We start from the raw sequence: 10,197 nt of genomic DNA, 5'->3' as shown, positions 1-10,197 counted from the left end.
GAGCTTCTCAGAGGGACTAGGGGTTAACCCTAATTTTGCCGCTTAGGTCAGCGAGTTGTAAATTTAAACTGTAATGACCATTTTGAATTGTAAATAACTTGTGAATGTTTTGATAAGTCCATGAACAGTTTATGTTTTAAATAAAATATATCATTTCCTTTTGATTGGGTTTACACCTTATCCTATTAATAACACCTAGAAGAACATTTTTAACCAAAGAACTCGATTAGCGAGTTAAATTCACGGTTCAAAGTTCACCGTAACTGTCTTGGGGTAACCAGGGCGTTACATTCCCGCTCTTTGTGTGTATATTTCTGGGGGTAACTGGTTACCTTCACATTCTTTGTGTGTATATTTCTGGGGGTAACTGGTTACCTTCACGTTATTTGTGTTTATATTTTTAAGGGTAACTAGTTACCTTGACATTCTGATGTGTGTGTATATTTCTGGGTTTTTTATGGTAACTGGTTACCTAAGTTGCTAAAATCATAGTTACTTCTTCTTCCACTTTTTCCTTCAAATTTAATGTTTCTTTTCATATTTAATATGAATAACTCGTCACCCCTCTTATGGTAACTGGTTACCCTTCTTATGGCAGAAAGTTACTCCTATCAGGATAACTGGTTACCCCTCCTAGTACATGTTATTTAACCTAGCTCTAGGATTTTTTTTTACATAACTGTCAAAGATCAATTAAGTAATTGGTTACCTTACTCAGGATTTGAAAAAAGAAACGTACAATCTAAAAAAAAAAAGAAAAAAATGTTTATATTAAATAAAAAATAATTTTAAACAAAATTCATATTACAAAAAAAAGCGCAAAACAACTAAAGAAAATTTTAATATAAAATTAGTAATATAAAAAACAAATAATCTAAAAAAATAATAATCAAATTACAAACATACCTTTCCAAATTAATAAAACTTGATTAAAAGTAAAACTATGTTATAAACCAACTTTTATACAACATTATGGGAAAATAAACTCATAAAAGTGGAAATTCTTAAAAAAATTATATTTTTGCACACTATTAAAAATCTCCTATAAAATATAATTTCCTCTTATTAGTTTGCATTATAATTTATTTTTGTTTACTTTTCATTTTAAAAAGTATTAATATATATTTTTAATTATTAAATAATAAAACATGAAGGGCATTTTGGTTATATTAAAAAAATATTTGACCAAAATTAGATCTAGGTACTATTTTATTATATTTTACAATATATAAGATTTAAATTCACATTTAACAAAATATGATGGTTAACATTTGCACAACAAAATGACCAATGTTTGTCAAAAAAATAAAGTGTGACCAAAGTATAATAACAGGTAAGTAAGGGGGTCAAAATGAAATTAGCCTTTTTTTAATAATTACAAACGATGTGAACGATGTCGTTTGTCAATTGAGAAGTCCTGCTATAAAATTAGGGTTTTGTATTAGCTCCTCACTCAGAATCTTAAAGTGGTAGCTTTTGTTTTCTGCCTACGGAGCCGGAGCGGAAGAAGAAGCAGAAGATGGGTCACTCAAATGTGTGGAACTCTCACCCCAAGAACTACGGCCCTGGATCGCGTACCTGGTCAGTACCCTTTATTCTTCCCTGTCTTTTTCCCTGCTAGATAAATATATGACTTTTTCCAACTCGTCTTTTTTTTTTTTTCTTTCACATTCAATAGATTGTCCTCTGAATTGTATATATATATATATAGCGTTAGATCTATTTCAGTTTATATACTAGATGAGCCGTATGGGGAAATTTTGTCACATCTTGTTTTAGAATCGGCCTAGATAATGTTTTTGTTTTGTGAAATGTTGTCCAATTTTCAGTCTGCTTTAATGGTTTTAGGCGGGTTTTGGTGTATGTTTCTTTTTTTCATTTTTTTGGTGGTTGTTTTTCCTTGAGCTTTGGTTGGTAATGTATTAGTAAAAAAATAAGTAAATTTTTTAATAGCTAATGATAATTGTTTGTGTTTATCAGCCGTGTTTGTGGAAACCCACATGGGTTGATCAGGAAGTATGGTCTCATGTGCTGCAGACAGTGCTTCCGCAGCAATGCCAAGGAAATTGGTTTCATCAAGGTTTTTTTTTTTGAAATAAAATAAATTTATGCCTTTATTTTTGTCATTAACTTGAAACATAGTTTTTTTTTTATGTTTGTTCAAGATAGTAATTAATCTCTTTACTGAAACTATGTACTCATGGTGACTGGTAGAATTTTGAGTTATTGTAAACTATGGCGATATAAAGATCTGATACATTTTTCGCTTCTCTGTTTTGTTTTGTGCAGTATCGTTAAGGGGTAAGTAGGCCCAAGTGCCAAGCGGCATGAAGTGGAGCTAATTTGGACAACTTTACACCCATCTTTAAATTTTTATTGCTTTAATAGTTATTAGCATTGTGTTCTCATTGAACAAAATGACTTATCTCAGTTGCCTGCCTTGTTGATTTTGACATTTGCTACTAGTATTTCCTCATCGGGTGTTTGCTTGCACTGGTTCAATGTGAGGATCGCCTTATTTGGAGATGTTACAGCTGTTTTGATTACATATTTGAATGGAAGGTTTCGTAGTTAACTTTTGATTTGAATGTGAGATTTTGTATTTAGTTTTAATTACCACTAGCGTTTTTTTCATATGGTGCGCTCAAACCATTATTGTAAGCAAGAAATGGTTGAGTTGTGTTGCTCAAAATTAACAATATCCTTGACCCAACCACGAATGTGTATGCTTTATTATCCAAAAAAAGACGTGAACAATGTATTCTAATCTCTGAGAATTAAAGCACATGGCAGGATACTTCAATCACTTTTAAAAAGAAAGCAATAGCAGCTTGCGTAATGAGAAATTTGTATATCGAGAAACGAACGTAAGCGCAAGAAACTGGTGAATCTCACAATTATTTGGGCAAACAGAACATAGCTTCGATAACTGGGTTGGACTTTTCGCCCGACGAGGGTTCCTCTGCGCACCATACTACCCAGCTATCTTTTGTACAAAACCGTTTATGTCAAATCCGTCAATATCTGCTTTTGTAATGACACCCTGCTTGGAGACACTCAAATTGTTAGACACTGAAACACGAGGGAGACCTCATGTTACTGGTTTTCTATATACAAAGTAACTTGTAGTTAAAGAAAGTGTTCTGACCTTCTCCGTTATGATGCCAGTTATCAGATTAGCAGGCGTAATGTCAAAAGCAGGGTTCCAAACAGATATTCCAGACGCAGCAACTTGCTCTCCAAGCCCGCCTCGCGAGTTCAGTAGTTCTTTTGGGGATCTTTCTTCTATCACTATTTCTTTTCCAGTTGAAAGAGACAGGTCGACGGAAGTCAGGGGTGCAGCCACAAAAAATGGAACATTGTGGTGTTTTGCAATCAAAGCAAGGCTATAGGTTCCAATCTTGTTGGCAGTATCACCTGGATTCAGTGGAATACATCCGATTAACAGGATACCCCATTAATTGAATTTCAAAAGTAGAAAAATCGTTGAATGTATTCAAATACCATTTGCAGCCACACGATCTGCTCCAACAACAACAGCATTCACACGCCCAGCTTGCATTAATGCCGCTGCAGCAGAATCTGCTATAAGAGTGGCTGGTATCTTCTCATGTACCAACTCAAAGGCTGTAAGTCTAGATCCCTACAATTGGTTAAGTGCATAAATTTTCATAAATGCCTATTTAACATGTAAAATTCAAAATCAAGGCGCATAAATAAGAAACAAAAAGGTTCATAATGCCCCATGCACTCACTAGAACTTTCAACAATTGCAGATTAAAAAATACTAACTTGGTTAAAAGGACGTGTTTCTGTGCAGTAGGCCCTTTCCAATACCCCTTCGGCATGAAGTGCGCGGATAACACCAAGAGCAGTACCAAATCCAGCTGTTGCAAGACTGGCAATACAAAATACATACGGTTTAAAAGGACATATTTTTCAGTTTCTTGTTAAAAAGGAGAAAGATATGTGACAAGAGGAGAAAAAGGTGAGAAAGAATCATAAAAATAGGAAATCCAGGAGATTTAGATACCTGCCAGTGTTACAGTGGGTCAGTACAGAAAGCTTTTCAGGGTTGTTGAGCTGCTGATAAAGAATGAAATTAGCTCCAAATGAGCCAATAGCTTTATTTGAGGTAACATCATCTTCGAGCATCATTTCAGCAGCTTCTATATAGGCCTGTGGAAGTTCAGTAACAAAGAACACATGAATTTGCAGTAATTCTATGACAGATTGGGCCAAATCAAAAGATAATTGGCAAAATCAAGTGAAAGCACAATAGAAGTAGCATACTTGAAAAACACTTTTGCCTTCTGTAGCAGTAGCAGCAGCATTTGAGATCACTTCTTTAAGTTTTGTCGCAGCATCTGAAAGATTGACGGCTGTTGGCCGGCTGAAATAGCGTCGTGCAGATTCAAAATGAGCTTTTGCATTTTGTTTGCAGGAAATTCTAAAGATGAATTAAGTTAAATTATTGGTGGCAGAAGAATTATATAAACAGCATTTAGCACCTGGAGACAAGATAATCCAATTTCATGATAAGGTAAGAAACTGAATCATTGACGGCCCCATCTAAACCCTCCAAGTTGAACACTTCAACTGCTAGCGAAAGGGCTGCTGCTATTGCAATGGCTGGGGCACCACGGACCACCATATCCTTTATGGCATGCCTGATAATAAAAAAAATTAACTCAGAAATTGGGATCATTAATGACAAAACAAGTACTAATCTGAAAAATATACGCCTACGTAAAGAATGACACCATATCTGCCTCTTTTCACACAATATGCACAGCAAACACTATTCATAACTAGCAGTGTTACAGCCTTGAAAGTAGACTTTACTAGAAGCTAGTTAGATCTTCCATTAATTTATAAAACAAGTTTAGCCAGTCTTTATAAAAGAAACAAATCTAATTATCTAAAATTGAACTAGTCTTCAGCAAATTAAACAATACTATTGATGAATAATATGAATGGGAGACCTAAAAAAGAAAGCATATTACCATCCATCAGTGGCATCTCGAATATCCAAATAAACAGTTTCCAGAGGAAGCTTTCTCTGTTGAACAAAACAACAAAAAATGAATCCATATAGAGCTAAATTTAATTCGATACAAAGAAGAAGGAAATCGGAACTGAACAAAAGTTTACAAAACCAGAGGCACAACCTGATCGAGTAGCTGAAGTGAACCACGCTTGTAGCATATAGCTTGGAGGGTGTTGTCCACGGCAGGCGCCATGACTTTAGGACAGCTTAGCCCTTAAACGACGACGGTTTGATAGGTAATAACCCTGTAAAGAAGATGATGAAGTTGGTTGGAAGAAGGAGAGGGTTTAGACTCACTCTACTGCTAGTTGAGCTTTCTCTTTCTTTTTCTTTTTAATTTATTTTTGTTTCTTTTTCCATGTTCGCTTCGTTGTCAGAGACTGAGAATCTCGAGTGGCAAACCCCACAGCGGCCACCAATCGCTGAGGAATGAATGAGACTTATGCTTCAATCAGCTTACGCGGCGCGGGCCTTGTACTGCCGCAGGAGATAACACGATAAAGCCTGAACAAAATCTGACAAGCCCAGCCCAACAGCCCAATCACATTTCCACCGCCACCACTGCTACGGGTATCCTTTTTGAAACCTACGAGAATTTCCCTTGTGAAATTTGACGTTCTTATTGATAATTTATTGAAATCATTTGATAAGACAACGTAATTTATTATTCTAAATATATAAAAAATTTAATTTTATGAACAAAAATAATTATAACATTCAAACACTATTTTTTTTTAGTTTGAACTCTCTTACTAGTATCTCTCATTCTTTCACTTTCATTCTAATTTTGTAGATCTAAAAAAAAATATCAAAATTAAAAAAAATCATCTAAAATGAATATTTGAATGAAAAAATATGAATTTCCAAAGTTTTCATCAAATTTTAATGCACACCATCAAAATTGCATCGAAAAAGCATCGTTTTAGCAAAAAATCAAGTTTCATGATTGCATTGAAACATCACTGCTTTTGTATCGAAAAAGCATTATTTTGGCCAAATGTAGCGCCCTAGGGTGGGCGCTATAGCGCTACCTCCAGACCAAATATCCCCTGAACCGACCTTCTTCAACTCCTTCGATTCTAACCCGATTCTCAAGCTTCCAAATCCCATTCTTGATGCAAAATGAACCCAAAAACCATCCTAACACACCCCAAACATCACAAGCATGGAAACCCTAGCCAAAACTCCCAACAAAACCAAGAATTCACACTAGAAATCTCAGCTGCAAAACCAAACCAAAACAAGGCAAACCAGAGAAATCTATGGTTAGAAACTTACCCAAAGCTCAGCTTATGATGGTCTTCAATGGTGGAACACACCCCTAAGCTCCAAGGCTTGCTTCCCAAGCTAGAATCCTCAAGATTGGTTCAAAAATTACAAAGAAAGGTGAAGAGAAGAAGGTACGGGAGAACTCTTAAACATGCTCTGTTTTTCACTATCTTCTTTCAGCCAACACCAGGTATATCTATCCTAGGGGTGAAATGTCCATTTTACCCCTAGGTCAATTAATAGTTTCTAAAGACTCCGAAGGGCATATTTGGTACTTTACTCCTATCTCGTTAATCATAATTAACGCTCTCCAATTCCCGCTATTCTCAATAATCTCAAACACCAATAATTCACATCCCGTTACCCTTTATTACCCGGTAATGCTCTAATCATTAAAAACACTTCAAGACTCAACCCAAGCCCCGGTCTTAAACCTGTTGTGATTAAACCGCTAATCAATATTCCAAGATCGTCTCATGCCGAATAGCTCGAACCATCCCACATTATAATGTGGTCTCAGCACATATCATTGACATGCATACAATCATACAATTATACCCTCAACGGGCCAAATTACCTTCACACCCCTGTAATTAAAATGTGGACCCACATGCATGCATTTTAACATCATATTATAATATAATTCACATATACATGCATAATATCATTTAATGGCATAACTAAACAAGTATGGCCCTCCCGGCCTACTAATCCCGCCATTAAACCACATCGGAGAATTCGGGGCATTACAACTATCCCCTCCTTACAGAAATTTCGTCCTCGAAATTTACCTGAACAGCTCAGGATACTGATTCTGCATGTCTTACTCCAGCTCCCAGGTCGCTTCCTCAACCTTGCTGTTCCTCCACAATACCTTAACCAAAGGTATCGTTTTGTTTCTGAGGACTTTATCTTTTCTGTCGAGTATCTGGACAGGCTGTTCCTCATAGGAGAAATCTGTTTCAAGCTCCAGATCTTCATAGCTCAAAGCATGATTAACATCAAGCACATACCTCCGAATAGCTGAAACATGGAATACATTATGCACAGCAGACAAAGCTGGAGGCAAAGCCAACCTGTAAGCCACCTGACCAATCCTCTCCAGGATCTTAAATGGACCTACATATCTGGGACTCAGCTTGCCTTTCTTCCCAAACCTTCTCACCTCTTTCCATGGCGAGACTCTAAGGAAGACATAGTCTCCTACCTGAAACTCCACGTTCCTACGTTTGGGATCTGCATAGCTCTTCTGTCTACTTTGAGAAGTAAGCATTCTAGCTCTAATCTTCTCTATGGCCTCATTGGTCCTCTGAACTACCTCAGGACTTAAGTATCTCCTTTCACCTGTCTCATCCCAATGAATGGGAGACCTGCATTTCCTACCATACAGCATCTCATAAGGTGCAACCCCAATGGTAGACTGATAACTTTTGTTGTAGGAGAACTCTATCAAAGGCAGATACTTACTCCAAGATCCACCAAAGTCCAGCACACATGCTCTCAGCATGTCTTCCAATATCTGGATCGTCCTCTCAGATTGCCCATCTGTCTGAGGATGATAAGCAGTACTGAACTTTAATTGTGTCCCCATGGCTTTCTGCAAACTCCCCCAAAACTTGGAAGTAAAAGTAGGGTCCCAATCTAACACGATCGACCTAGGCGCACCATGGAGCCGCACGATCTCTCTCACATAGAGATCCGCATACTAGCCAATTGTATAAGTAGTCCTCGCTGGCAGAAAGTGAGCTGATTTGGTGTAGCGATCCACTATCACCCAAATAGAATCATGCTGACTAACAGTCCTGGGTAAGCCCACCACAAAATCCATTATGATGTCTTCCCACTTCCACTCTGGGATATCCAGAGGCTGCAGTAGCCCTGCCGGCCTCTGATGCTCGGCCTTGACCTGTTGACATGTCAAGCACTTAGCCACATACTCTACTACATTTCTCTTCATCCCTGGCCACCAATACAACGATCTCACATCTTGATACATCTTTGTGGTGTCTGGATGCAAAGAGTAAGGTGTAGTATGAGATTCATCCAGAATCTCTCGCCTCAATGCAGTGTCTAACGGAACACATATCCGCCCCTTGTATATCAACAAGCCTAACTCAGACACTGTATAATCTCTGGATGCTCCAGCCAGAACATCCTCTCTGATCTTGATCAGCTGTGGATCACTCAGCAGACCCTCCTTAATCCTATCCAACAGCGTAGACTGTAGCGTAATATTAGCCAACTGGCCCACCAGCAGCTCTATACCAGCTCTGGTCATATCATCTGCTAATTCCCTGACTATTAGCCTCATACCATAAATCTGGCCTGGACCCTTCCGGCTTAAAGCATCAGCTACCACGTTGGCTTTTCCTGGATGATACAGGATCTCACAATCATAATCTTTTACTAATTCCAGCCAACGCCTTTGCCTCATATTAAGATCTTTCTGGGTAAAGAAGTACTTCAGGTTCTTGTGGTATGTATAAATCTCACACTTCTCTCCATAGAGATAATGCCTCCATATCTTCAAAGCAAAAACCACAGCTGCTAACTCTAAATCATGAGTAGGATACCTCTTTTCATACTACTTTAACTGAAGAGAAGCATAGGCAATAACCCTCTCTGATTGCATCAGAACACAGCCCAATCCTTGATGAGAAGCATCACAGTAAATCACAAACTTCTCGTAACCTGTCGGAAGACTCATGATGGGAGCTGTAATAAACCTCTGCTTCAGTTCTTGGAAGCTGTTCTCACATTTATCTGACCACACAAATTTCTGACTCTTGCATGTCAGCTCAGTCAAAGCACTAGCTATCTTGGAGAACCCTTCCACGAAACGTCTATAATACCCTGTCAATCCAATGAAACTTCTAACTTCAGAAGCATTCTTTGGCCTTGGCCAATCTCTGACCGCTTCGATCTTTGCTGGATCCACTTTAATCCCCTCCTTACTGACAATATGTCCAAGAAAAGATACCTGAGACAACCAGAATTCACATTTCTTGAACTTAGCAAACAACCTGTGTTCCCTCAGTCTCTGTAGAACCAATCTCAAGTGATACTCATGTTCTGACTCTGACTGAGAATATACCAGAATGTCATCAATAAAGACAATAAAAAACTGGTCTAGATAATCCTTGAATACTCTGTTCATCAAATCCATAAACGCAGCAGGGGCATTAGTCAATCCAAACGACATAACTAGAAACTCATAATGCCCATACCTGGTACGGAAAGCAGTCTTAGGTATATCTCCCTCCTTGACCCTCAACTGATGATAACCAGAACGAATGTCGATCTTAAAGAATACATTCTTGCCTTGCAACTGATCAAACAGATCATCTATCCTTGGCAAGGGATACTTGTTCTTAATTGTCAGCTTATTCAGTTCCCTGTAATCAATACACATTCTCGGAGAACCATCCTTCTTCTTTACAAACAGAACTGGTGCACCCCAAGGTGAAAAGCTAGGTCTAATAAAACCCAAATCTAACAGTTCTTGCAACTGCACTTTTAATTCTTTCAACTCAGCTGGGGCCATTCTGTAAGGCGCTCTAGACACTGGCTCTGTCCCTGGTGCCAGTTCTATAACGAACTCAATTTCTCTGTGTGGTGGCAACCCTGGAAAATATTCTGGAAACACATCCAGAAACTCACAAACTAACCTGGTATCCTCTGGTCTCACTGGCATGACCTGAGTGGTATCAACCACACTGGCTAAGAATCCAATGCAACCTCCTTGTAATAAATCCCTAGCCCTCAATGCAGAAATCATAGGAATACGAGGTTCATGCACAGCACCAACAAACACAAAAGGATCTTCACCTTCAGGCTCAAAGGTGACCATCTTCCTTCTGCAGTCAATGGTTGCCCCA

At 38.1% G+C, this 10,197-nt stretch overlaps 2 protein-coding genes across 2 annotated transcripts; one reads left to right on the top strand and one right to left on the bottom strand.

The window, feature by feature from the left end:
- The first annotated feature begins 1,411 nt into the window (after positions 1-1,411).
- LOC133797287 (small ribosomal subunit protein uS14z/uS14y/uS14x) lies at positions 1,412-2,588 on the top strand. The gene is made up of 3 exons (XM_062235145.1): positions 1,412-1,581; positions 1,981-2,080; positions 2,290-2,588. The coding sequence occupies exons 1-3, from the start codon at positions 1,520-1,522 to the stop codon at positions 2,296-2,298; spliced, it is 171 nt and encodes a 56-aa protein (XP_062091129.1). The 5' UTR covers positions 1,412-1,519; the 3' UTR covers positions 2,299-2,588.
- A 116-nt stretch (positions 2,589-2,704) lies between these two features.
- Positions 2,705-5,473, bottom strand: LOC133797286 (methylthioribose-1-phosphate isomerase). Its single transcript, XM_062235144.1, has 9 exons — positions 5,172-5,473; positions 5,007-5,062; positions 4,512-4,670; positions 4,294-4,393; positions 4,034-4,179; positions 3,793-3,898; positions 3,505-3,643; positions 3,149-3,417; positions 2,705-3,043 (listed from the first exon to the last, which is right to left on the bottom strand). Exons 1-9 carry the CDS (start codon positions 5,241-5,243, stop codon positions 2,975-2,977), a joined length of 1,116 nt encoding a protein of 371 aa, XP_062091128.1. The 5' UTR covers positions 5,244-5,473; the 3' UTR covers positions 2,705-2,974.
- Between the last annotated feature and the right edge of the window lie 4,724 nt (positions 5,474-10,197).

This window comes from Humulus lupulus, chromosome 8, assembly GCF_963169125.1.
Source record: "Humulus lupulus chromosome 8, drHumLupu1.1, whole genome shotgun sequence".
Classification (NCBI taxonomy): Eukaryota; Viridiplantae; Streptophyta; class Magnoliopsida; order Rosales; family Cannabaceae; genus Humulus; species Humulus lupulus.
Note: the sequence above shows the minus strand (reverse complement) of the source record. Positions and strands in the feature narration are given on the sequence as shown.